Raw genomic sequence first — 25,047 nt, forward strand, 5'->3', positions numbered from 1 at the left:
ACACAGCATTATCTGGTACAATCTGCAATAGTTACTGATATAACTGTAGTAACAATAGTTACTGCAGTTCAGTGTTCATTTCAGTTAATTGTGTGTGTGTGCGTGCGCATATGTATATAAACTCAGCAACAACAAAAAACGTCCCTTTTTCAGGACCCTGTCTTTCAAAGATAATTCGTAAAAATCCAAATAACTTCACAGATCTTCATTGTAAAGGGTTTAAACACTGTTTCCTATGCTTCAGTTCAGTTCAATGAACTGTAAACAATTAATCAACATGCACCTGTGGAACGGTCATTAAGCTTACAGATGGTAGGCAATTAAGGTCACAGTTATGAAAACTTAAAACACTAAAGAGAACTTTGACTCTGAAAACACCAAAAGAAAGATGCCCAGGGTCCCTGCTCATCTGTGTGAACGTGCCCTTAGGCATGCTGCAAGGAGGCATGAGGACTGCAGATGTGGCCGGGGAAATAAATTGCAATGTCCATACTGTGAGACGCTTAAGACAGCGCTACAGGGAGACGGGACGGACAGCTGATCGTCCTCGCAGTGGCAGACCATGTGTAACAATACCTGCACAGGATCGGTACATCCGAACATCACACCTGCGGGACAGGTACAGGATGGCAACAACTGCCTGAGTTACACCAGGAACCCACAATCCCTCCATTTGTGCTCAGACTGTCTGCAATAAGCTGAGGGAGGCTGGACTGAGGGCTTGTAGGCCTGTTGTGAGGCAGGTCCTCACCAGACATCACCGGCAACGACGTCGCCTGTTGGATTGGAAGGTGAGGGCTAGGGCCATTCCCCTCCAGAAATGTCCGGGAATTTGCTGGTGCCTTGGTGGAAGAGTGGGGTAACATCTCACAGCAAGAACTGGCAAATCTGGTGCAGTCCATGAGGAGGAGATACACTGCAATACTTAATGCATCTGGTGGCCACACCAGATGCTGACTGTTTTGTATTTGAACCCCCCCCCCCCCCCCCTTCAGGGACACATTATTCAATTTATGTTAGTCACATGTCTGTGGAACTAGTTCAGTTTGTATCAGTTGTTGAATCTGATTTTCATACAAATATTTACACACGTTACGTTTGCTGAAAATAAACGCAGTTGACAGTGAGAGGACGTTTATTTATTTTTTGCTGAGTTTACATATGTACGTGTAATATATACAGTTGAATTCGGAAGTTTACATACTTAGGTTGGAGTCATTAACTCGTTTTTCAACCACTCCACAAATTTCTTGTTAACAAACTATAGTTTTGGCAAGTCGGATAGGACATCTACTTTGTGCATGACACAAGTAATTTTTACAACAATTGTTTACAGACAGATTATTTCACTTATAATTCACTGTATCACAATTCCAATGGGTCAGAAGTTTACATACACAAAGTTGACTGTGCCTTTAAACAGCTTAGAAAATTCCAGCCAAGACCTCAGGAAAGAATTGTAGACCTCCACAAGTCTGTTTCATCCCTGGGAGCAATTTCCAAACGCCTGAAGGTACCACGGTTATCTGTACAAACAATAGTACGCAAATATAAACATCATTGGACCACGCAGCCGTCATCCCGCTCAGGAAGGAGACTCATTCTGTCTCCTAGAGATGAACGTACTTTGGTGTGAAAAGTGCAAATCAATCCCAGAACAACAGCAAAGGACCTTGTGAAGATGCTGGAGGAAACAGGTACAAAAGTATCTATAATTACAGTAAAACAAGTCCTATATTGGCAACCTGAAAGGCCGCTCAGCAAGGAAGAAGCCATTGCTCCAAAACCGCCATAAAAAAGCCAGACTACGGTTTGCAACTGCACATGGAGACAAAGATTGTACTTTTTGGAGAAATGTCCTTTGGTCTGATGAAACAAAAATATAAGTGTTTTGCCATAATGACCATCATTATGTTTGGAGGAAAAAGGGGGAGGCTTGCAAGCCGAAGAACACCATCCCAACCGTGAAGCACGGGGGTGGCAGCATCATGTTGTGGGGGTGCTTTGCTGCAGGTGGGACTGGCGCACTTCACAAAATAGATTTTATCACGAGGAAGGAAAAGTATGTGTATATATTGAAGCAACATCTCAAGACATCAGTCAGGAAGTTAAAGCTTGGTCGCAAATGGGTCTTCCAAATGGACAATGACCCCACGCATACTTCCAAAGTTGTGGCAAAATGGCTTAAGGACAAAGTCAAGGTATTGGAGTGGCCATCACAAAGCCCTGACCTCAATCCTATAGAAGATTTGAAAAAGCGTGTGCGAGCAAGGAGGCCTACAAACCTGACTCCGTTACACCAGCTCTGTCAGGAGGAATGGGCCAAAATTCACCCAACTTATTGTGGGAAGCTTGTAGAAGGCTAACTGACATGTTTGACCCAAGTTAAGCAATTTGAAGGCAATGCTACCAAATACTAATTGAGTGTATGTAAACTTCTGACCCACTGGGAATGTGATTAAATAAAACCTGAAATAAATCATTCTCTCTACTATTATTCTGACATTTCACATTCTTAAATAATGTGGTGATCCTAACTGACCTAAGACGGGGCATTTTTACTAGGATTACATGTCAGGAACTGTGAAAAACGGAGTTTAAATGTATTTGGCTAAGGTGTATGTAAACTTCCGACTTCAACTGTATTTATATGTGTGTGTATATATATATATATTACATGTGTATACTATCATCTTCAATTTAACTAAGTCCTCTAACCTGCATTCTGTTCAGTAGGGCACACCATAGGAAAACTTTTCGTAATGGAAAATTCGAATATATGTTCTGACAAGTACCGGTAATATCTCCCCATTTAAATGCCATTTCAAACGTTTTTTCCCAACGTCACAACCCTGTTCTTAAACTAATTACACTCTGGATGATTGACTGATGGTGGTGTTCCCAAATGCACATCCAGGTCATGCACTGTTATTGAGTGTTTTGGCAGATATCAAATATTCATGCTGCATGTCTCATTACATTACACTGCAGCAGGGGTTGTTGGAATGTGTGTAAAGGCAGTGATGGAAACATTTATATTTGAATCCATGGGTATTTGACTGGAGGTCTGCGATTTGTGTGTGTGTGTGTGTGGTATGTATGTATATATATATATCTTGTTAAAAGTTTGGACACACCTACTCAAGGGTTTTTCTTTATTTTGACGATTTTCTACATTGTAGAGTAATAGTGAAGACATCAAAACTATGAAATAACACATATGGAATCATGTAGAAACCATAAAAGTGTTAAACAAATCAACATATATTTTATATTTCAGTTTCTTCAAAGTAGCCACCCTTTGCCATGATGACAGCTTTGCACACTCTTGGCATTCTCTCAATCAGCTTCATGAGGAAGTCACCTGGAATGCATTTCAATTAACAGGTGTGCCTTGTTAAAAGTTAATTTGTGGAATTTATTTCCTTAATGCTTTTGAGCCAATCAGTTGTGTTGTGACAAGGTAGGGGTGGTATACAGAAGACTGCCCTATTTGGTGAAAGACCAAGTCCATATTATGGCAAGAACAGCTCAAATAAGCAAAGAGAAACAGCCGTCAATCATTACTTTAACCCTTTGTGTATTCTTAACATTCTGTATACTCCCCTTGTCCTAAGGGTCAAAAAGGACCCGCCTTCACTAAATGTCTAAAATACATCAGCTAAATTGAATTTTAAACCCCAAATCTATTTTGTATGAAGAAACAACCTGTCATGCATCACAAACTTTGAATATCTGGGTTTTCCCTCAATGCACAATTCACAATGCAGAAAGACTGCATCTAATCAGTGGACACCACTCGTTTTTATTACAACACACCTGTCATAATTGTTTTCTTTACTAAAGTAGAGGTTTATAATTATTATTATTATTGCTAAAGGTACTGCATAGGTGTAAACATGATTTTTGCAAGAGATGCCACTTGTATCGCCTAAGAAAGTAGCAGAAATGTGCAGAAAGTCGTTTTGAATGCATTTTATTGAAGGGAAACAATAACAGTCTTGAACTTTTTTGACAAAATAATGATATATTCTTATACTGTACAATGAGGAATTCAACTGCAAAATAGTCTTCTCCCATTTTTTTAACCATTGCCCCCCACCCACAGGGTGTATAAACAACAACAATAATTAAGAATAAAATAAGATAATGGATACAAAACAAAAACGTGAAGAACATAAATCAATCAACTCTAATTAGTAGGACAGTATGCAAGTGTGGGTGCATGGACTTTGCAGATGTATTTCTCACATGTACAGCGCATAGCATTTGTTTTACCGTCCTTTGGGGGGCAGAATTGGCATCTCCTCCTCTTGCCTGCCCCAGCTGCAGGCTCGGGTGGATCAGGACAAGATTCAGCCCCCTGAACAGCTTTCCCAGCACTGGGAACCACATTCTTGTTCCTCTTGGGAGGTAAGAAACTAGAGTGGTGGTAGGGGTGAAGGCAAACTTTGATGAGAACGCCTCTCTCCCCCGTGTTGCGAGGAGTGCAGGGGGGAGCTCAGGGTTGTTCTTTCTAACTGTGCCAACCATGGTGATCTTCCTCTTCAGGAGCTGCTGGCTGAGTTTACATTTACGTTTAAGTCATTTAGCAGACGCTCTTATCCAGAGCGACTTACAAATTGGAAAGTTCATACATATTCATCCTGGTCCCCCCGTGGGAATTGAACCCACAACCCTGGCGTTGCAAGCGCCATGCTCTACCAACTGAGCCACACGGGACCACACACGGGAGTTTAATCAGTAGCACACAATCTCAATTTCTCATTGTGTTTTTTGTGGTGTGTGCATGATTTTATAACTGTCGGGTCTACCCTGGTGGTGTACAGCTTTCATGGAAATGAGAACAAACACAATGTTAAATTTTTTCTAATGTTGGGGTCACTCTAGGAAAAGTAATCAAATTTCAAGTTGAAAAAATATAATTTAGGGGGTTTCTCTGCTGTTTAACATAGTGGCGGGTCATTTTTCACCCTTAACCCTTGTCTTAAGACATGGTCAGTCAATCCGGAAAATGTCAAGAACTTTGAAAGTTTCTTCAAGTGCAGTCGCAAAAACCATCAAGTGCTATGACGAAACTGGCTCTCATGAGGACCGCCACGGGAAAGGAAGACCCAGAGTTACATCTGCTGCAGAGGATAAGTCTTGGCCATTGTGGAGAGGTTGGAGTCTGTTTGATTGAGTGTGTGGACAGGTGTCTTTTATACAGGTAACGAGTTCAAACAGGTGCAGTTAATACAGGTAATGAGTGGAGAACAGGAGGGCTTCTTAAAGAAAAACTAACAGGTCTGTGAGAGCCGGAATTCTTACTGGTTGGTAGGTTATCAAATACTTATATCATGCAAATGAATTACTTAAAAATCATACAATGTGATTTTCTGGATTTTTATTTTAGATTCAGTCTCTCACAGTTGAAGTGTACCTATGATATAAATTACAGACCTCTACATGCTTTGTAAGTAGGAAAACCTGCAAAATCGGCAGTGTATCAAATACTTGTTCTCCCCACTGTATATAAAAAATCCAATGTTAGGAATATCGCAGGGCAAAAACAGAAGAAACAACATTTTAATTACATACCTTCAGTAGCAAAGGGGGAATATCTTCTTTCTAACAATGTCAACTTTATTTCTCAACTCCTCATAGAGTAAATTACACTAATTTGGAACCAATTACACTCACTGGAGTATATGACATATGCTTTGAAAAAGCACCTGCGTATACCAGTCACAAGTGCCGCTGGCTACTGGCAAGCTTTCTTGACTTTGATTCATTTTTGCCAACACAATGCTAACCTTTGTTTAAACAGCAGCTACAGTATTAGCGAACATGTTTAGAGTTACTTTTATGTAGTAGGCTATGTTACAGTTGGCACTTCTTCCAATTATAATGTGGGCATTATAATAATGCAAAACTGTATACCAAGTCTATTCCATATAAAATGTTGGTTACCTGTTACCTGTCCTTGCTATTTATTATTCAGCAGATGAGAGAAGACGTGGGGGGGAAAAAACATGTTGCTGACTTGTTAAATAAAGGTTAAATAAATAATATAAAATAAAAACATTATGGGGACGCTGGTTTGCCTGGGCAAGAAAACGTTGAAGACCCCTATTTTAATCCATATCCAAATAATACATGATCTAAATTATACAGCTTGTTGTGAGAACTTGACTGAGGCTACTCATGCAAGGATATGGATATCTGGACCTGGAAGACCACTGTGTGTCTAGGCTTCTATTCACTAACACACCTAATCCAACTAACCATGGTCTATTCCACGGGTGGGAAAACAAACAAACTCATTATACCCTACTTTAAAATGACTGAAACCAAATGGATACTGTAGAAATTATAGTGGACTTACATTCATAGAGATCCGTGACTGTGTCCAGCTCGCTAATAATCACCAAAATGAAAGCTAGACAGTCAGGGAGTATTGAAATTACCCCAAATGATAGATTTTTTGTCAAATTTCACCGGTGAGGAAATATAACCAATTTTCTGTGCAGCCCTCCAGACCTCGTTGCGGGCCCCCAGGACAAAATTAGTTTGACGCCCCTAGTCTAATAAGGATCAGGTCCCTCCTGTTATTCATTATGGTTTAAAAGGCTAAACTGATCCTAGATCAACTGATCATACATCCTACTCTAACATGTTTTGTGAATACGGGCCCAGGTTCTCCGGTTCCGTTGGCGCGTCTCAGAAAGGTTTGGCGGACAAGGCGATGTCTCCTCGGTGACTCATGCAGTGCTCTGTCATCATGTCCTTCTGCTTCCTGCTCTCCCCTCGCGCTGGCAGCACCGTGTCAGTCAGCAGATAAAGTATTTCTGTCTAAGTCAACAGAGAGACGACACTGTCAAACAACTGCCTGATAGGAACTACCCCTATGCATTTTAAACATGAAAATTAGCCACTCTCCAATTTGATACCCCTTCCCCCAAGCAAAAAGGCCTGTCAGACGGGAAATGAGAGTGATGGTGGTGGCTGGTATGTTTGATCGTGCTCGTTTGCTCATCCGGTGTCCCCATGGCAACCGTGTCCTGGCGGTCAATCCAGTGTGATGGAGGCCGTGTGACAGGCCACGGCACCACTTTAAGCATGGGCAAATACAGAGGAAATGGGATTTGGCCTAGGTCAGTGATCCTCAACCCCCGGACTGCAGACCAACACTGATCCCTGGGATGATGTTTCGGTCCCGCATACTGTTAGCTAAATGACACCAATTTTGTCAGTTCTCAAGTGATAGTTGTACTTGTCAGTGGCAATTTTAGCATGTAAATCTTGGTGGGGCAAAACAAAAAAAGTGGGATGAATGGCAGCAAAGCCACTACACCAAACAATACATTAATTGCACTATACCAGTGACAAATGGTGCCTACAAACTGTTAGGGCCTACATAAAGCTGTCCCAACAGCAGAATCCCAACAGCAGTCCCAACACCTTACCAGTGCTACACCTGGCTATTAGCGGAGCCTTGTCTGGCAACGAAACCGTTCATTCAGCCTCATTTACTGCCTTTAAAAAAAACATAGCTGATATGGCTGACTTGCTTAAACAAATGTGGTTTCTACTGGCAATTGAGATGTACAAAAGGGGACAACAAGCAGATAAGATGCTATCGATTAAGACATTAATGAGCGAGCTAAGACGGACGTAGTCAATATAACTATTTGTTCAGCACTTTTGAAATGTACAATGACAGAATTCAGAACATGGGCTGTTCTTACAGTGTTCCCCCTGTACACCAAGTCAGAACCGTAGGATAAATAAAGAGGGCATATAAGCATACAATGAAAGATTACATTTCTCAAAAACAGGTTATAGGCTGCATGTGCACCACCAAGTCAGAACAGTAGGCAAAATTAAGAGGTGAAAACAGACCAAATTGTTAGGGATAGGCACATGGGCTACTAACAGCTTTTAAAATTATAAACTTGGATCAGCTAACACAACGTGCAACTGGAACACAGGGGTGATGGTTGCTGATAATGGGCCTCTGTACGCCTACATAGATGTTCCTTTAAAAATCAGCCGTTTCCAGCTACAATAGTCATTTACAACATTAACAATGTCTACACTGTATTTCTGATCAATTTGGTGTTATGTTAATAGACAAAATGTGCTTTTCTTTCAAAAACAAGGACATTTTTAAGTGACCCCAAACTTTTGAACGGTAGTGTATGTGTATATACTGTAGGGTGAGTATCGGTAAAGTGGGACACTTTCTGAAAATGTGTTTTCTGGAACACCTTACAGAACAACCCCATTGTCATAACCCCCAACATGATACCATTCTAAATATCTTAAGAACTCTACTACACTATACAAAAGAGCAAAGAAAGAAATGTTAAACACAGGATGGATGACTCTTCTACAAACGCAAATTGTGCTGAGACCACATTTTTTACGTTGATACTGTCAAATTGGGACACCTTGATTGGCAAAGTGGGACACTTAATTCTTTATTGTGAAGAAGGATAAATTAGAGGATATTGTCACGCCCTGACCTTAGAGAGCCTTTTTATGTCTCTATTTGGTTTGGTCAGGGTGTGATTTGGGGTGGGCATTCTATGTTTTTGTTTTCTATGATTTTGGCCGGGTATGGTTCATTAAATTCATAAAAAATCCTACAATGTGATTTTCTGGATTTTATTTCTTCTCATTTTGTCTGTCATAGTTGAAGTGTACCTATGATGAAAATTACAGGCCTCTCTCATCTTTTTAAGTGGGAGAACTTGCACAATTGGTGGCTGACTAAATACTTTTTTGCCCCACTGTATGTAATTGTATAGACCATAAATAAAATGAACTGAATCTCGGCCTATCAGCTCAACATTCTAAACACTACACTGTAATGGACATTTTGTAGAATGAAACCAGAAAGACCTTATCCCTCATCAATTTCAATGACTTTTATTGTCACCAGAGTCAAATAGAGCAAAATAAAATAAAAATGTCGTCATATACCTGTATGGTTATGAATATACAGTAGTTAGCTCAGAGTTTTTATGTTGGTTAGGTTATATCTTTCTAAGTAAAATGCAGCTATGCAAGCTTTTTCTAGCAAGCTAGCTGATAGCAGATTTGAGGAAAATTAAATTGAACATTTGATAATTCACCTCAGAACCCTATGTCATTTTACTTACCATTATGTGTCTAGAGACACATGTCATTACACGGGATGCCACGCCCACAATGATGACGTCATACCCATTGAACCCTTTTTTTTTTTTTTATAATCTCTAACACACAGGCATTGATTGTTGGTTATGTTATTGTACACATGCAAAGATATCCATTACAAAGCTTAAGTGTCCCACTTTGCCAGGTGTCCCACTTAACCAATACTCACCCTACGTCACTAAATATGTTGATTTTGGTGTTAGGGGGCAGGAAGGGAGGGTGAAATGGGGGTATTAGATAGAGTGAGGAAGGACATCCCAAGGGAGGTCAGGACTGTTTGGAGATGATAATTGGAATTGAGCGGATCTTACGCGTCCCTAAACACCGCTCAGCTGACCGCTGGGAGGGGAAGGAGCAAAGGGGTCAGCGATGGGCAGGGCCAAGTGGCGTGGGGGTGGGGACATAAATTGAGGAGGAAGAGGAGGCTTCAGAGATACCATAAGAGACCAGCTCTACAACACTCATTATCGGCTCAGGAAAAGTGACGTGCCACTGAGTTGCTGTATACCAACAGGTTAATAATAAGCAGAAGTGAACAGTGGACACACAGACGTACCTGGGGGACATCAACAGTGACAACCGATTCCATACCACAGTGATTATCGGACTAAGGGTCTAAGGTAAGGATTGCTCTGATTTTTGCTCTTGAGTATTAATGGGTATGAAGTGAGATTTTTGATAGGATTATTGCATTTGCTTTGGGTTTGATGCTGTCTATGAATAATTTTGACGTAAAAAAAATCCTTGATAGTTATCGTCATTTTACAATAAATATTACGCTGTTAACATGTTCTTTATTTTCAATCCTGCCTTGGTGGAATCTTGAAGAAATTACCTCAACAATTGCCTATGAGAAACTGATCTTTAAAACCCACTGCAAAATGTGTTTGTGGAGTTTTTTTTCTCCCCTTGCATAAATATTATTTGATTGTGTCAAATATATCTCCTGCATTGGATAAGTTATGAGTGGCACAAGAAAAACATATTTTAAACTTTAAGGCTTGTTGTTAAGGCTTGTTGTTGCGTGTTGCTGTTTGCCTGTCCAATTGTTCCTCTTCACCAACATTTGGATACCCTAATTTGCAAGTCTGGCCGATCAGAAGGCGCCATCACATGTCACTACCAGCAGTAGTAGGACAGGCCACATGAGCTGTGTTTACACAGGCAGCCTAATTCTGATCTTTTGCCCAATTATTGGAAAAAGATCTGATTGGTCAAAAGACACTTTTTTTTTTTTTTTTTGTGTAATTGAGCAGCCTGTGTTAAAGCAGCCTCTCACACTTTCTCTCGTTTGTGAAGCATTAATTGTATAACCAGCCCCCATCCCTCCCTTTCTTTCCTTGTGAAAGGTATGCCTTATTGCACAGACAAGTGTCGCATCCTCTCCTAACCTACAACTTCCCTCTCCTTACACCTCTCCATCCCTCTCCACTCAGCTTCAGTGATGGTGAGTGTGGCTAGACTGGTGTTTATGCTGGGGCTGCTGCTGTGTCTGGGAGCCCAGCTGTCTTCCTCCCAGCACTGGTCCCATGGCTGGTACCCTGGAGGCAAGAGGGAGCTGGACTCATTTACCACCTCTGAGGTGGGTCACAGTACTACAAGCTCAATGACTCAAATGGATATTACATACAGCACTTTTCATCAGGAGTCAAGATGGGTGTTTAGCTCCTGTCTGGGTAACACACAGTAGCCATTTGTGTCACCATCATGCTGTTATCTCTCTGTCTCAGATTTCAGAGGAGATTAAACTCTGTGAGGCAGGAGAATGCAGCTACCTGAGACCCCAGCGAAGGAACATCCTTAAAAACGTTATTGTAAGTGCAGGGGCGGGAAGAAAGTAGTACATTCATGTAATGATACTGTATCAGGTGGCAATCATATACGGCAGGGATAGCTCAAATCTGAGCCTGAGGGGCCGGAATACTTCTCGTTTTCTTTTCTACATGGTCACTGATTAGCCACTCACCAGGGCTATGATGAATAGGCAAATGTTGCGGAACATTACATATGTGATGCCCTTTTCAGTGTCAGAGGCATGTTTGTTCTACATAATGTAGTTCTATCTGATATTTCCATAATGCTATGCCCTGATGAATGTAGCCCTGGTGTCCCAAGTCTGAATCAGTCCCTCATTCAGGGTGAATAATGAAATGCCACTAGTGTGTGAGCATAGTATTATTATTTGTCTACAGGCATGTTGCATATCCAGGGGTGGAAATGGTAGGGGGAACCGGGTCCCGGAAATACAATTATTTTGATGTATGGAATAAATGAAGGCAAAAAAAATACTGTACCTATAATTCATGTCATGTTACTCTCTTTGCAGTTGGATGTCCTGGCCAGAGAATTTCAGAAGAGAAAATAACCTTAGACAACCTATCAACCGTGGCTGATTAAAATCCTCCCTTGTCTCTGTCTGTTTCCTTCATGACCTCTATTCTAATCTCATGTGATTTGGTCCAATTTTGGGGTTTATCCACTTTGATAATCATATAGCATCACCCTTTACCATTGCATCCTTTTTCTGTCCCTTTCTGCTGCTGTAGACTATCAATTACAGTTGTAACATCATGCACATGCCATTTCCTTTAATAAAGTATCTATTTTGTTATTAATGTCTTCATCATTGTCCTCTCTTTAATTGATCTGTTTCAACAAAAGAATAGTTTAAGAGAAATATCATGATGAGAGCAATGTTATCCTTTTTGAAAACATGATTTGAAAATACAAATAAAAAGAAAAACAAACATGTTCTCAGTTATTATATGCAAGTTGAGTACAAAATTTTAACTTTACAGAGAGTAAAGATCTAAAGGTTTACTCTGCCCAAAGTCTGTCCATGAAAATAAGACCACTAAGGGAGGAATATTTGTATGGTGGTCATTTACCTTCACCATTTTAAATATCAACGTCAATGGGGTAAAGTCAGAGTTGGGACATCCCAAGGATCCCAGATAACCAGGACCATTCTGCAACATATATATATATATATATATATATTTTTTTTTTGTGCAATGCGCATGCGCTGCTCAGATAGGAACAAAGATGTAAGAGCAAAGTATCGGTTCTCCCCTGCTAGTGGAGTCAGATACTGAAAATAATATTTTCTATCATAATGTGGGTTCTGTATGAACACTAATAATACCAATGTTTCACAGATTGAAAGTGAGTTCAATAAGAATGTAAAATTACAGTTCGTAGCTAACAAGCTAGGTGGCAATGCTAACGTCTTTAGCCAAGGCAAGGGCATTCTCAAATTAGCGAGCTAAGGTTAGTTCACTAACTGTTAAATGTCGATTAAGGCACTGTAGCCTATGATAAGGTCAACTTTAGCTAACCAGATATCCTAGAGGACCCCTTTCCGTCGGTAAACAATCGTGTCTTTCCAACTTGAATGTCGTTTTGCACTTAGCCTTGTACCTACTCCAATAGCTAGCTAGCTAGGTCCCACTCAAACACTTGACTGGGAGGCCCTAAATAGCTGCATTCGCTTTGAAGCCAATTTGCTAGCACAATCCATCCACTGCAGTTGCTGTCCCATTAGATGGGCAAGCAACCAATTGTTGCCTAAATATTTTTCTCCTATACAATCTGAACTGGCACCTGGGTTAAGAAACTAGCTATTGCACAAAATGCAGAGATGAAAATGCTTGTTTCAGGGACTTAATCTATTTAAAACTTTGATGCCTAACTGAAAATTGTTACATCTTGCCGTAAAACATTTAATTTACTTGTGTAGGCCAATTCAATTCCATAAGGCATTAACACTTCACACATTGCTGAATAACATGGCTGTCTGAAGAGTATGCAATACCAATAGGTTGTCAACACCAATAAATATAGCTGTTTTCATTCCATTGGTATATTTTTTATACCTAATATACACTACCGTTCAAAAGTTTGGGGTCACTTAAAAATGTCCTTGTTTTTTAAATATATTTTTTGGGGGGGTCCATTAAAATAACATAAAATTGATCAGAAATACAGTGTAGACATTGTTAATGTTGTAAATGACTATTGCAGCTGGAAACGGCAGATTTTTTATGGGATATCTACATAAGCTTACAGAGGCCCATTATCAGCAACCATCACTCCTGTGTTCCAATGGCATGTTGTGTTAGCTAATCCAAGTTTATCATTTTAAAAGGCTAATTGATCATTAGAAAACCCCTTTTCAATTATATTAGCACAGCTGAAAACTTATTCTGATTAAAGAAGCAATAAAACTGGCCTTAGACCATTTGAGTATCTGGAGCATCAGCATTTGTGGGTTTGATTATAGGCTCAAAATGGCCAGAAACAAAGAACTTTCTTCTGAAACTCGTCAGTCTATTCTTGTTCTGAGAAATGAAGGCTATTCCATGCAATAAATTGCCAAGAAACTGAAGATCTCGTACAACGCTGAATACTACTCCCTTCATAGCTCAAACTTGCTCTAACCAGAATAGAAAGAGGAGTGGGAGGCCCCGGTGCATAACTGAGCAAGAGGTCAAGTACATTAGAGTGTCTAGTTTGAGAAACAGACGCCTCACAAGTCCGAAACTGGCAGCTTCATTAAATAGTACCGGCAAAACACCAGTCTCAACACCAACAGTGAAGAGGCGACTCCAGGATGCTGGCCTTCGAGGCAGAGTTCCTCTGTCCAGTGTCTGTTATTTTGCCCATCTTAATCTTTTATTTTTATTGGCCAGTCTGAGATATGGCTTTTTCTTTGCAACTCTGCCTAGAAGGCCAGCATCCCGGAGTCGCCTCTTCACTGTTGACATTGAGACTGGTGTTATGCGGGTACAATTTAATGAAGCTGCCAGTGGAGGACTTGTGAGGCGTTTGTTTCTCAAATTAGACACTCTAATGTACTTGACCTCTTGCTCAGTATATATACACCTGTTCTGAAAGGCCCCAGAGTCTGCAACACCACTAAGCAAGGGGCACCATGATGAACAAGGAGCTCTCCAAACAGGTCAGGGACAAAGTTGTGGAGTAGTACAGATCAGGGTTGGGTGTTTAAAAAATATCCATAACTTTGAACATCCCACGGAGCACAATTAAACCCTGAAGGAGCTGCAAAGCTCCACAGTGGAGATTGGAGTATCTGTCCATAGGACCACTTTAAGCCATACACTCCACAGAGCTGGGTTTTACGGAAGAGCGTCCAGAAAAAAAGACATTGCTCAAAGAAAAAAATAAGCAAACACATTTGGTGTTTGCCATAAGGCATGTGGGAGACTCCCCAAACATATGGAAGAAGGTACTCTGGTCAGATGAGACAAAAATTGAGCTTTTTGGCCATCAAGGAAAACACAATGTCTGACACAAACCCAACACCTCTCATCACCCCGAGAACCTCATCCCCACAGTGAAGCATGGTGGTGGCAGCATCATGCTGTGGGGATGTTTTTCATTGGCAGGGACTGGGCAACTGGTCAGAATTGAAGGAATGATGGATAACGCTAAATACAGGAAATTCTTGAGGGAAACCTGTTTCAGTCTTCCAGAGATTTAAGACTGGGATGGAGGTTCACCTTCCAGCAGGATAATGACCCTAAGCATACTGCTAAAGCAACACTCGAGTGGTTTAAGGGGAAACATTTAAATGTCTTGGAATGGCCTAGTCAAAGCCCAGACCTCAATCCAATTGAGAATCTGTGGTATGACATAGATTGCTGTACACCAGCAGAACCCATCCAATTTGAATGAGCTGGAGCAGTTTTGCCTTGGGGTATGGGCAAAAATCCCAGTGGCTAGATGTGCCAAGCTTACAGAGTAATACCTCAAGAGACTTGCAGCTGTAATTGCTGCAAATGGTGGCTCTACAAAGTATTGACTTTGGGGGACTGACTAATTATGCACACTCAAGTTTTCATTTTTTTGATCTTATTTCTTGTTTGTTTCACAATAAAAAATATTTTGCATCTTCAAAGTGGTAGGCATGTTGTGTAAATCAAGTGATACAAACCCCCCAAAAAATCTATTTTAATTCCAGGTTGTAAGGCAACAAAATAGGAAAAATGCCAAGGGGGTGAATACTTTCGCAAGCCACTGTATACCTCTGAGCTTTTATGTTTTTCTGTTGTGCGTAATGTATGGTAGCCTATATCATAGGCTAAGTATTGGATAATGGCACAATCATTTGGGCTTTTTAGGGCTTGGGATCATTAAATGTAGGGCATTAATGTAGGGCTCATAAAATGTATGTAATGTATGGCTCATCAGGCTCAAGTAGCATCAGACTTGAATGTTCATGTCGATCAAAGCTCTAATCAAATCCAGACATATTAATATGCTTTGCATGCTTTAGAATAACACTACTGGTTTGGGTGGGAAAATACAGAGTTACCCAAGAGAAAAGGGATTATTTTCCGGATGGAACATTTGCAAAATCCAGGGAAAATATTCAACCCTAGTCTGTAGCTTATTCTTTAGATCAATGGTTCCCAAACTTTTTATAGTCCCGTACCCCTTCAAACATTCAACCTCCAGCTGCGTACCCCCTTTAGCACCAGGGTCAGCGCACTCTCAAATGTTGTTTTTTACCATCATTGTAAGCCTGCCACACACACTATACAATACATTTATTAAACATAAGAATGAGTGTAAGTTTTTGTCACAACCAGGCTCGTGGGAAGTGACAAAGAGCTCTTATAGAACCAGGGCACAAATAATAATGTAATAATAATAACTTTGCTCTTTATTTAGCCATCTTACATATAAAACTTGATTTGTTCATCGAAAATGTTGAATAACTCCCCACAGGTTAATGAGAAGGGTGTGCTTGAAAGGATGCTCTGCAATGTTGGGTTGTATTGGAGAGAGTCTCAGTCTTTTTCCACACACAGTCTGTGCCTGTCTTTAATTTTCATGCTAGTGATGGCCGAGAATCCACTCTCACATAGGTACGTGGTTGCAAAGGGCATCAGTGTCTTAACAGCGCGATTTGCCAAAGCAGGATACTCTGAGCGCAGCCCAATCCAGAAATGTGGCAGTGGCTTCTGATTTAAATGTAATTTTTACAGAACCGCTTGTTGCAATTTCGATGAGGCTCTCTTGTTCAGATATCGGTAAGTGGACTGGAGGCAGGACATGAAAGGGATAACGAATCCAGTTGTTTGTGTCATCCGTTAGGGAAAGTACCTGCGTAATTGCACACCCAACTCACTCAGGTGTTTCGCTATATCACAAAATGACGATGTACAAAACAAACCGAACAGTCCCGTATGGTGCGACAAACACTGACACAGGAGACAACCACCCACAACGAACACAGTGAAACAACCTACCTAAATATGACTCTCAATTAGAGGAACGCCAAACACCTGCCTCTAATTAAGAGCCATACCAGGCAACCCTTAAACCAACATAGAAACAGAAAACATAGAATGCCCACCCAAACTCACGTCCTGACCAACTAACACATACAACAAACTAACAGAAATAGGTCAGGAACGTGACATAACCCCCCCCCCCATAAGGTGCAAACTCCGGGCGCACCAGCACAAAGTCTAGGGGAGGGTCTGGGTGGGCATCTGACCACAGTGGTGGCTCAGGCTCAGGGCGAGGTCCCCACCCCACCATAGTCAATCCCAGCTTATATCTCCCCCTACAAATGACCACCCTCATATTACCCCCACTTAATCTTTTGGGTAACATCGACACAAGGGGCAGCACCGGGATAGAGGAATAGCTCAGGACAGAGGGATAGCTCAGGATAGAGGGGCAGCTCCGGACTGAAAGGCAGTTCTGGATAAATAGCCGCTCTGGGCTGAGGGACAGCTCATGACTGGCTGACGGCTCTGGACGCTCATGGCTGGCTGACGGCTCTGGACGCTCATGGCTGGCTGACGGCTCTGGACGCTCATGGCTGGCTGACGGCTCTGGACGCTCATGGCTGGCTGACGGCTCTGGACGCTCATGGCTGGCTGACGGCTCTGGACGCTCATGGCTGGCTGACGGCTCTGGACGCTCATGGCTGGCTGACGGCTCTGGACGCTCATGGCTGGCTGATGGCTCTGGCAGATCCTGTCTGGTTGGCGGCTCTGGCAGATCCTGTCTGGTTGGCGGCTCTGGCAGATCCTGTCTGGTTGGCGGCTCTGGCAGATCCTGACTGACGAATGACTCTAGCGGCTCCTGACTGACTAACGGCTCTGACGGCTCGGGACAGACGGGCGGCTCTAATGGCTCGGGACAGACGGATGGCTCAGACGGCGCTGGGGAGACGGATGGCTCAGACGGCGCTGGGGAGACGGATGGCTCAGATGGCACTGCGGAGACGGATGGCTCAGATGGCGCTGCGGAGACGGATGGCTCAGATGGCGCTGCGGAGACGGATGGCTCAGACTGATCCTGTCTGGCGGAAGGCTTTGGCTGCTCCTGTCTGGCGGAAGGCTCTGTAGGCTCATGGCAGACGGGCAGTTCATGCGGCGCTTGGCAGACGGACAGTTCAGGCGCCGTTGGGCAGACGGCAGACTCTGGCCGGCTGATACGCACTGTAGGCCTGGTGCGTGGTGCCGGAACTGGAGGCACCGGACTGGAGACACGCACTCCAAGCCTAGTGCGGGGAGCAGGGACAGGGCACACTGGACTCTCAAAGCGTACTATATGCCTGGTGCGTGATACCGGCACTGGTGGCACCGGGCTGAGTGCACGCACATCAGGACGAGTACGGGGAGAAGGAACAGTGTGTACAGGGCTCTGGAGACGCACAGGTGGCTTAGTGCGTGGTGCCGGAACTGGAGGCACCGGACTGGAGACACACACCATAGAGAGAGTGCGTGGAGGAGGAACAGGGCTCTGAAAACTCACTGGAAGCCTGGTGCGTGGTGTAGGCACTGGTGGTACTGGGCTGAGGCGGGGAGGTAGCGCCGGAAATACCGGACCGTGCAGGCGTACTGGCTCCCTTGAGCACCGAGCCTGCCCAACCTTACCTGGTTGAATGCTCCCCGTCGCCCGACCAGTGCGGGGAGGTGGAATAACCCGCACCAGGCTATGTAGGCGAACCGGGGACACCACGCGTAAGGCTGGTGCCATGTAAGCCGGCCCAAGGAGACGTACTGGTGGCCAGATATGTAGAGCCGGCTTCATGGCACTTGGCTCAATGCTCAATCTAGCCCTACCAGTGCGGGGAGGTGGAATAACCCGCACTGGGCTATGCACCTGTACAGGAGACACCGTGCGCTCTACTGCGTAACACGGTGTCTGCCCCTACTCCCGCTCTCCACGGTTAGCCTGGGAAGTGGGCGCAGGTCTCCTACCTGCCCTTGGCCCACTACCTCTTAGCCACCCCCCAAGAAATTTCTGGGTGGTACTCACGGGCTTTTCGGGCTTCCGTGCTAGACGCGTCCCCTCATAACTCCGGTTCCCTTCTCCGGTTGCCTCTGCTCTCCTCAGTGCCTCTAGCTGTTCCCATGGGAGGCGATCCCTTCCAGCCAGGATCTCCTCCCATGTATAGCAACCTTTACCGTCCAAAACATCGTCCCAAGTCCATTCCTCCTTCTTGCGCTGTCCCTTCCTCCGATTACACCGCTGCTTGATTCTGGATTGGTGGGTGGTTCTGTAATGGTGGTCCTCCTTCTCTTCAACCGAAAAGGAGGAGTAGTGATGGAACCAAGGCGCAGCGGGTTGTGAACACATAATTTATTAAAAGAAAACACGAAAACACGAACTTGACTATAAACTAACAAAACAACAAACGGTGTAGACAGACCTGGATGACGAACTTACATAAACACGAAGAAGGCAAGAACAGGGAAAAAATAGACTACACAAAATGACGATGTACAAAACAAACCGAACAGTCCCGTATGGTGCGACAAACACTGACACAGGAGACAACCACCCACAACGAACACAGTGAAACAGCCTACCTAAATATGACTCTCAATTAGAGGAACGCCAAACACCTGCCTCTAATTAAGAGCCATACCAGGCAACCCTTAAACCAACATAGAAACAGAAAACATAGAATGCCCACCCAAACTCACGTCCTGACCAACTAACACATACAACAAACTAACAGAAATAGGTCAGGAACGTGACACACTGGACTAGCACACTTACCAGAGTTTTGAGGGTGTCTATAGGTTTCCATCCAATTGGCGACAGATTTTCCTGCGAATATTCTAAAACAATATGCACTTTTCAAAGTTTCCTTTAGGACAATTTGACGTCAGACAACGTGATCTGGCAGATTTTTATTTACCAGACATTTGAAAAATGTACCGGACATTCAAATGCATTCAGATCCGACATGGTGCAGCCAGCACTATCAATAAAGGGGGGATATTGGCCAAATGAGCCACATTTACATGTCCTTCAATACAGCATATAACAAATTACAAAAACACTCTTCCTTGTGTTTTGATGTGTAGCATGTGCAATTTTTGTATTGTTTTCTTAAGCTTTTCTTTAAAATATGATGGTCCACCTCAAGGTTCAGCTGTCAAAGATTTTGAGCACTAAATGCATCAGGGAATTGCATGCATATGTGTCAACTGTATGATATTAATATTGAAAAAAATATGCAGTGCCTTCAGAAAGTATTGAGACCCATTGACTTTTTCATCATTTTGTTACGTTACAGCCTTATTCTAAAATGTATTAAATAAAAAATGTTCCTCATCAATTTACACACAATACCCCATAATGACAATGCAAGAATAGGTTTTTAGAAATGTTTGCAAATGTATTAAAAAAAACAACACATAAATACCTTAGTTACATAAGTATTCAGACCCTTTGCTATGAGAGTCAAAATTGAGATCAGTTGCACCCTGTTTCGATTGATCATCCTTGAGATGTTTATACAACTTGATTGGAGTCCACCTGTGGTAAATTCAATTGGTTGGACATGATTTGGAAAGGCACACACCTGTCTATAGTGGGATTTAATTTAGAATCTCTCTGTACTTTGCTCCGTTCATCTTTCCCTCGATCCTGACTAGTCTCCCAGTCCCTGCCGCTGAAAAACATCCCCAGGTCTTGATGCTGCCACCACCATGTTTCATCATAGAGATGGTGCCAGGTTTCCTTCAGATGTGACGCTTGGCATTCAAGCCAAATAGTTCATTCTTGGTTTCATCAAGCCATAGAATCTTGTTTTTCATCAATCAAATCAAATCAAATGTTATTGGCCACATACACATGGTTAGCAGATGTTATTGCGAGTGTAGCGAAATGCTTATGCTTCTAGATCTGACAGTGCAGCAATATCTAACATCTAATCTAACAATTCCCCAACAACTACCTAATACACACAATCTAGTAAAGGAATGGGATAAGAATATGTAAGCAGTGACAGAGTGGCTAAGATGCAATAGATAGTAAAGAATACATTTTGAAGGATACATTATACAGTATATACATATGAGATGAGTAATGCGAGATATGTAAACATTCTTAAAGTGGCATTATTAGAGTGACTAGTGTTCCATTTATTAAAGTGGCCAATGATATCAAGTCTGTTGGTAGGCATCCACCTCTCTGTGCTAGTGGTGGCTGTTTAACAATCTGATGGCCTTGAGATAGAAGCTATTTTTCAACCTCTTTGTCCCAGCTTTGATGCACCTGTACTGACCTCACCTTCTGGATGGAAGCGGAGTGAACAGGCATTAGCTTGGGTGGTTATTGTCCTTGATGATCTTTTTTGCTGTCTGTGTGCGTGGACCGTATGCCCAGTTTGTTGGTGAAATGTACACTGAGGAACTTAAAACTTTCCACCTTCTCCACTGCTGTCCTGTCGATGTGGATAGGGGGGTGCTCCCTTTGCTGTTTCCTGAAGTCCACGATCATCACATTTATTTTGCTGACATTGAGTGAGATGTTGTTTTCCTGACACCACACTCTGGGGGCCCTCACATCCTCCCTGTAGGCTGTCTTGTCGTTGTTGGTAATTAAGCCTACCACTGTAGTGTCGTCTGCAAACTTGATGATTGAGTTGGAGGCGTGCATGGCCACGCAGTCGTGGGTGAACAGGGAGTACAGGAGTGGGCTGAGAACACACCCTTGTGGGGCCCCAGTGTTGAGGATCAGCAGAGTGGAGATAGGTGGAAGGTGGAATTGAGGTACAGTAATGGTAGTACAGATGCAATGCTTAACCATCTGAAAGGGACGCACCGTGAGACCCAAACCATTGCTGGCAGCAGCGCAGCTGCATTGTGAATACACATGGAATTTTATGCAGTTTTCTTATCGTTTTAATGCAAAACCGATTTTTTAAAGGCTGTTTAATATCCCTAATCTATATCACTCTGCTTAATAGACAGGTTAGTACAGCCTATATCACTCTGCCTAATAGACAGTGTGAAGGAACATTTTATGTTTGTGCTTTTCTAATAACCAATTTGACTGGGTTCATGCAAGTGACTGATTGATCGTGCCTGGGAGCAATCGTCACTATCAGTATTTGCAATTTGACAGTATGCCCAGAACATTGTTTTGAGAACGAAAGGGATATCTCAGTTTCAAGGTCTCAGCTTGGAGAGAAGAAGCCTTGTGAGGTATTGGTCGCTCACATGCATAAACCAAACATGAATGATTAATTCATTATGAATAATGAATAAGCTAAATCACGCAAATATAAAAGGTGGCAGATCTATGCTTGTCTAGGGGGCCGAGTTGGTGACAAGCACATGATTGAACGGGTAACTTGTCTGTGTAAGCAGTATATAAGCAAACTAACAGGACTGCCCCGGCAGAGCTCACTTCAGACTGGTACTTTATGCATCTAAGTTTGACTGTGATCTCTCCAGCTTTCTGTTAATAAAGAATGATTCATTTAAGATTGAATTCAGGTATCCCTGGTGGTAATTTCCACAACAGGTTAGTACAGCCTAAATCACTGTGCCTCATAGAGAGGTTAGTACAGCCTATATCACTGTGCCTAATACACAGGTTAGTACAGCCTATATCACTCTGCCTAATAGGCAGGTTAGTACTAGTAATCTAACACTAAGTAATAGTCAGTGTTAAAAACTGAACCCACACATCTCTCTTTCCCAATCAGACACTCTCTCTCTCAAAGTGGCCCTGAGTAGCCCATTCCCGGCCCACCCCAGACCTCTGGCACAGACCAGGGAACAGGCAAGGAGGTGGGGAAGGGACCCCAGGACACCTCAGCCACTGTGAACCTGAGTGATCCGAACAAGCAGTGCCACCTGCAACAACCCCCACAAGGCCCAGGAACATTATGTTGGCCGCTAGCACCAGAGAAATCACTCCTGCCAGCAGCTGCTCAAAGACCTTTGAGAGTACCCCGCACAAGGTACCCATGCCCTACACTGACTGCCTGTCTATGGTGATCACCAGTCATGAAATGGTTGGAAAGGAAAGCATTGCCAGAGAAAATGGTCAGAGAAAATGGGCTAAGGTTTTTAACCCCTCAAATAGCTCTGTCTCCTTCAAAAATGTTTGTATGTGTTTGAGTGTTGTGTGGAACCGAGCAAAGCAAGGTTTCTGAGTAATAATATTATTCTGTCTGCTATATTCCTCTGTCTGCAGCCAAGTCCTTTACATGTCCAGCGTGTAACATTAAGCTTGACCCTGTGGAGATGTACCCGGCTCACATGCAAGGAAACAAGCACCAGATCAAGACAACAACCACAGGCATAAGCTACGGGATGAGTCCATCATAGGCTTGTGATGCTGAACAAGGAACACACTCATCACAAATATGTTTAGTGGAATATAAAGCAGACAGTTTGGTGAATATGAACAAAAGCAACCAAGTTCCACGTGCTTCCCTAAATATGTAAAGCAAAGTAGGCTAACATGGAGAAATGTTACAGTTTCATGTTCCAGTGGTGTAAATACTTTAAAGTACTAATTAAGTTGTTTTTTTGGTGTATCTGTACATTACTATTTATATTTTTGACAACTTTTACTTTTACTTAACTTACATTTCAATTCACGCACTTATCAAGAGAACATCGCTGGTCATCCCTACTGACTATGATCTGGCAGACTCACTAAACAGACATGGTTCACTTGTAAATGATGTCTTGAGTTTTGGAGTGTGCCCCTGGCTATCCATAAATGAAAAACTGTGCCGTCTGGTTTGCTTACTTTTACTTTTGATATGTATATTTTAGCAATTACATTTACTTTTGATACTTAATTATATTTCAAACCAAATACTTTTAGACACTTATTTTACTCTGTGACTTACATTTTTACTTGAGTCATTTTCTATTAAGGTATCTTTACTTTAACTCAAGTATGATACCAATTGGATACCTTTCCCACCACTGCTATTTGGCATCACAATTTGCAACAAACAAGCTCCCATGTTCGTTTGTTTATGTTCACCAACTATGTGTTCTAGATGATGTTGCTAGACGTCTTTGACGTTTTTTATTAGGATCCCCATTAGCTGTTGCGAAAGCAGCAGCTACTCCTGGGGTCCACACAAAACATGAAACATGACATTATACAGAACATTAATAGACAAAAACAGCTCAAGGAAAGAACTACATACATTTATAAAAGTATTTTACAAGTTTTACAGCTGTCAAGCCCCGGACAACCTGGACATCATAAAAATTCAACAGCAACAACATTGGCGTACGACAACTGACTTTACACAGCAGTAGTTTAGGTATGCTAGCTGGCTAGCCATATGCTTATTGTAAAATAAGGGTTTGTGTCATGAATGTAATACACTTCATCAGCTGCCAAGACTGTTTATTATATATGCTATAACATGGTTCTGATAGCGTAACGATAGTGCATTCAAGGACTATGTCATCGCTTTATGTTATCGACAACCTCGACACGCAATTGCACATTTGCTCCATTCTGTCGGCAAGACGCATTTTAAAGTGACAGAGCTTACTTCACAGCCAAAATCATATGTTGCAATGACATCAAACACATCTACTTTAAAGAAACTTTGTTGGTCTGAATTCCAAGCAAGTGTTTCAGCAGAACTGATTCCGAATGGCATATGACCTCCCCCTATCCAGCATGTGTATTAATGAATCTGTCCTACAAGTTCCACTGTACACTTTGTCTTACCAATAATTAGTGAGATACAATATGTGTTACTCTGTCTTCGACTTTTTTCATTCAGAATGTCCTTTGGAACAGGGATCAACCATCCCTCCTCCTGGAGAGCTTCTGGGTAAGCATTGGCCCCAGCCCTGCTCCAATTCACCTGATTCAGCTCATCAAGGGCTGGCGCAAGAGCCCAAAAGTGTTTGTGCTCCTGTTTGGGTTGTAAAGGAGGTTTGACAAGCTGGTGGTGAATGGATTAGATGAAGAGTGCTATTAGGTGAAATCTATTAATAGCTATTGAGTTTTGTCTGTCTAATTTCAATCAAACTTAACCATGGTCCTAGCAGCTGTAAATCGGATCAAAAATCAAACCGAAAACAAGCTTTTATTGTGACATATTGTTTTGCATTGATATCATAGGTACAGTTGCTTTCTCACTGAGTTTGTCTCTGGTGTTAGCCTAATCTTGGCCCTTTTGGAGCATAGTAGCCTACCTGACGCTGATAATACCGCTACCACTGGATAATGGTTGGATTCTGTGCGCGAACTATGCAATTGGTGAGTTGTGGAGTTTCATATTGGATATACAGAGTAGCCTAATCAACAAAGTAAAACAAAACTAATTAGCTATGAAACATCCAACTTGTTTCAGTGTCATTTGTCGACGTGGAAAATACATTTCAACCAGCGTTGTAAACATTGAGATTAGGGTCAAACTTAAACTTAAATAAATTGACAGGTTGTTACGTCAATCTAATTTGAACATGATCATCAGAACTATGAATATGTTGAAATTGTGTTAAATTCCCCCAAAATATGTTTCATCCTAGATTTAATATACAGGTAACTGCCAACATAGTGTTTTAACCTCCTAAA

The 25,047-nt window shown here is 42.3% G+C and overlaps 1 protein-coding gene across 1 annotated transcript; it reads left to right on the plus strand.

Annotated features, from left to right (window-relative positions):
* The first annotated feature begins 9,600 nt into the window (after positions 1 to 9,600).
* LOC129841764 (progonadoliberin-2) lies at positions 9,601 to 11,805 on the plus strand. The gene is made up of 4 exons (XM_055910017.1): positions 9,601 to 9,806; positions 10,623 to 10,768; positions 10,917 to 11,000; positions 11,513 to 11,805. Exons 2-4 carry the CDS (start codon positions 10,631 to 10,633, stop codon positions 11,549 to 11,551), a joined length of 261 nt encoding a protein of 86 aa, XP_055765992.1. The 5' UTR covers positions 9,601 to 9,806; positions 10,623 to 10,630; the 3' UTR covers positions 11,552 to 11,805.
* Positions 11,806 to 25,047: the final 13,242 nt, after the last annotated feature.

This window comes from Salvelinus fontinalis, chromosome 3 (assembly GCF_029448725.1).
Source record: "Salvelinus fontinalis isolate EN_2023a chromosome 3, ASM2944872v1, whole genome shotgun sequence".
Classification (NCBI taxonomy): Eukaryota; Metazoa; Chordata; class Actinopteri; order Salmoniformes; family Salmonidae; genus Salvelinus; species Salvelinus fontinalis.

What these genes read in the sequence shown, in the direction of transcription:
- LOC129841764 (XM_055910017.1), top strand. Translation starts at nt 10,631, where the DNA reads ATGGTGAGTGTGGCTAGACTGGTGTTTATGCTGGGGCTGCTGCTGTGT. An exon ending in ACTCATTTACCACCTCTGAG is followed by an intron (nt 10,769 to 10,916) that starts GTGGGTCACAGT and finishes TCTCTGTCTCAG; the next exon opens with ATTTCAGAGGAGATTAAACT. An exon ending in ACATCCTTAAAAACGTTATT is followed by an intron (nt 11,001 to 11,512) that starts GTAAGTGCAGGG and finishes CTCTCTTTGCAG; the next exon opens with TTGGATGTCCTGGCCAGAGA.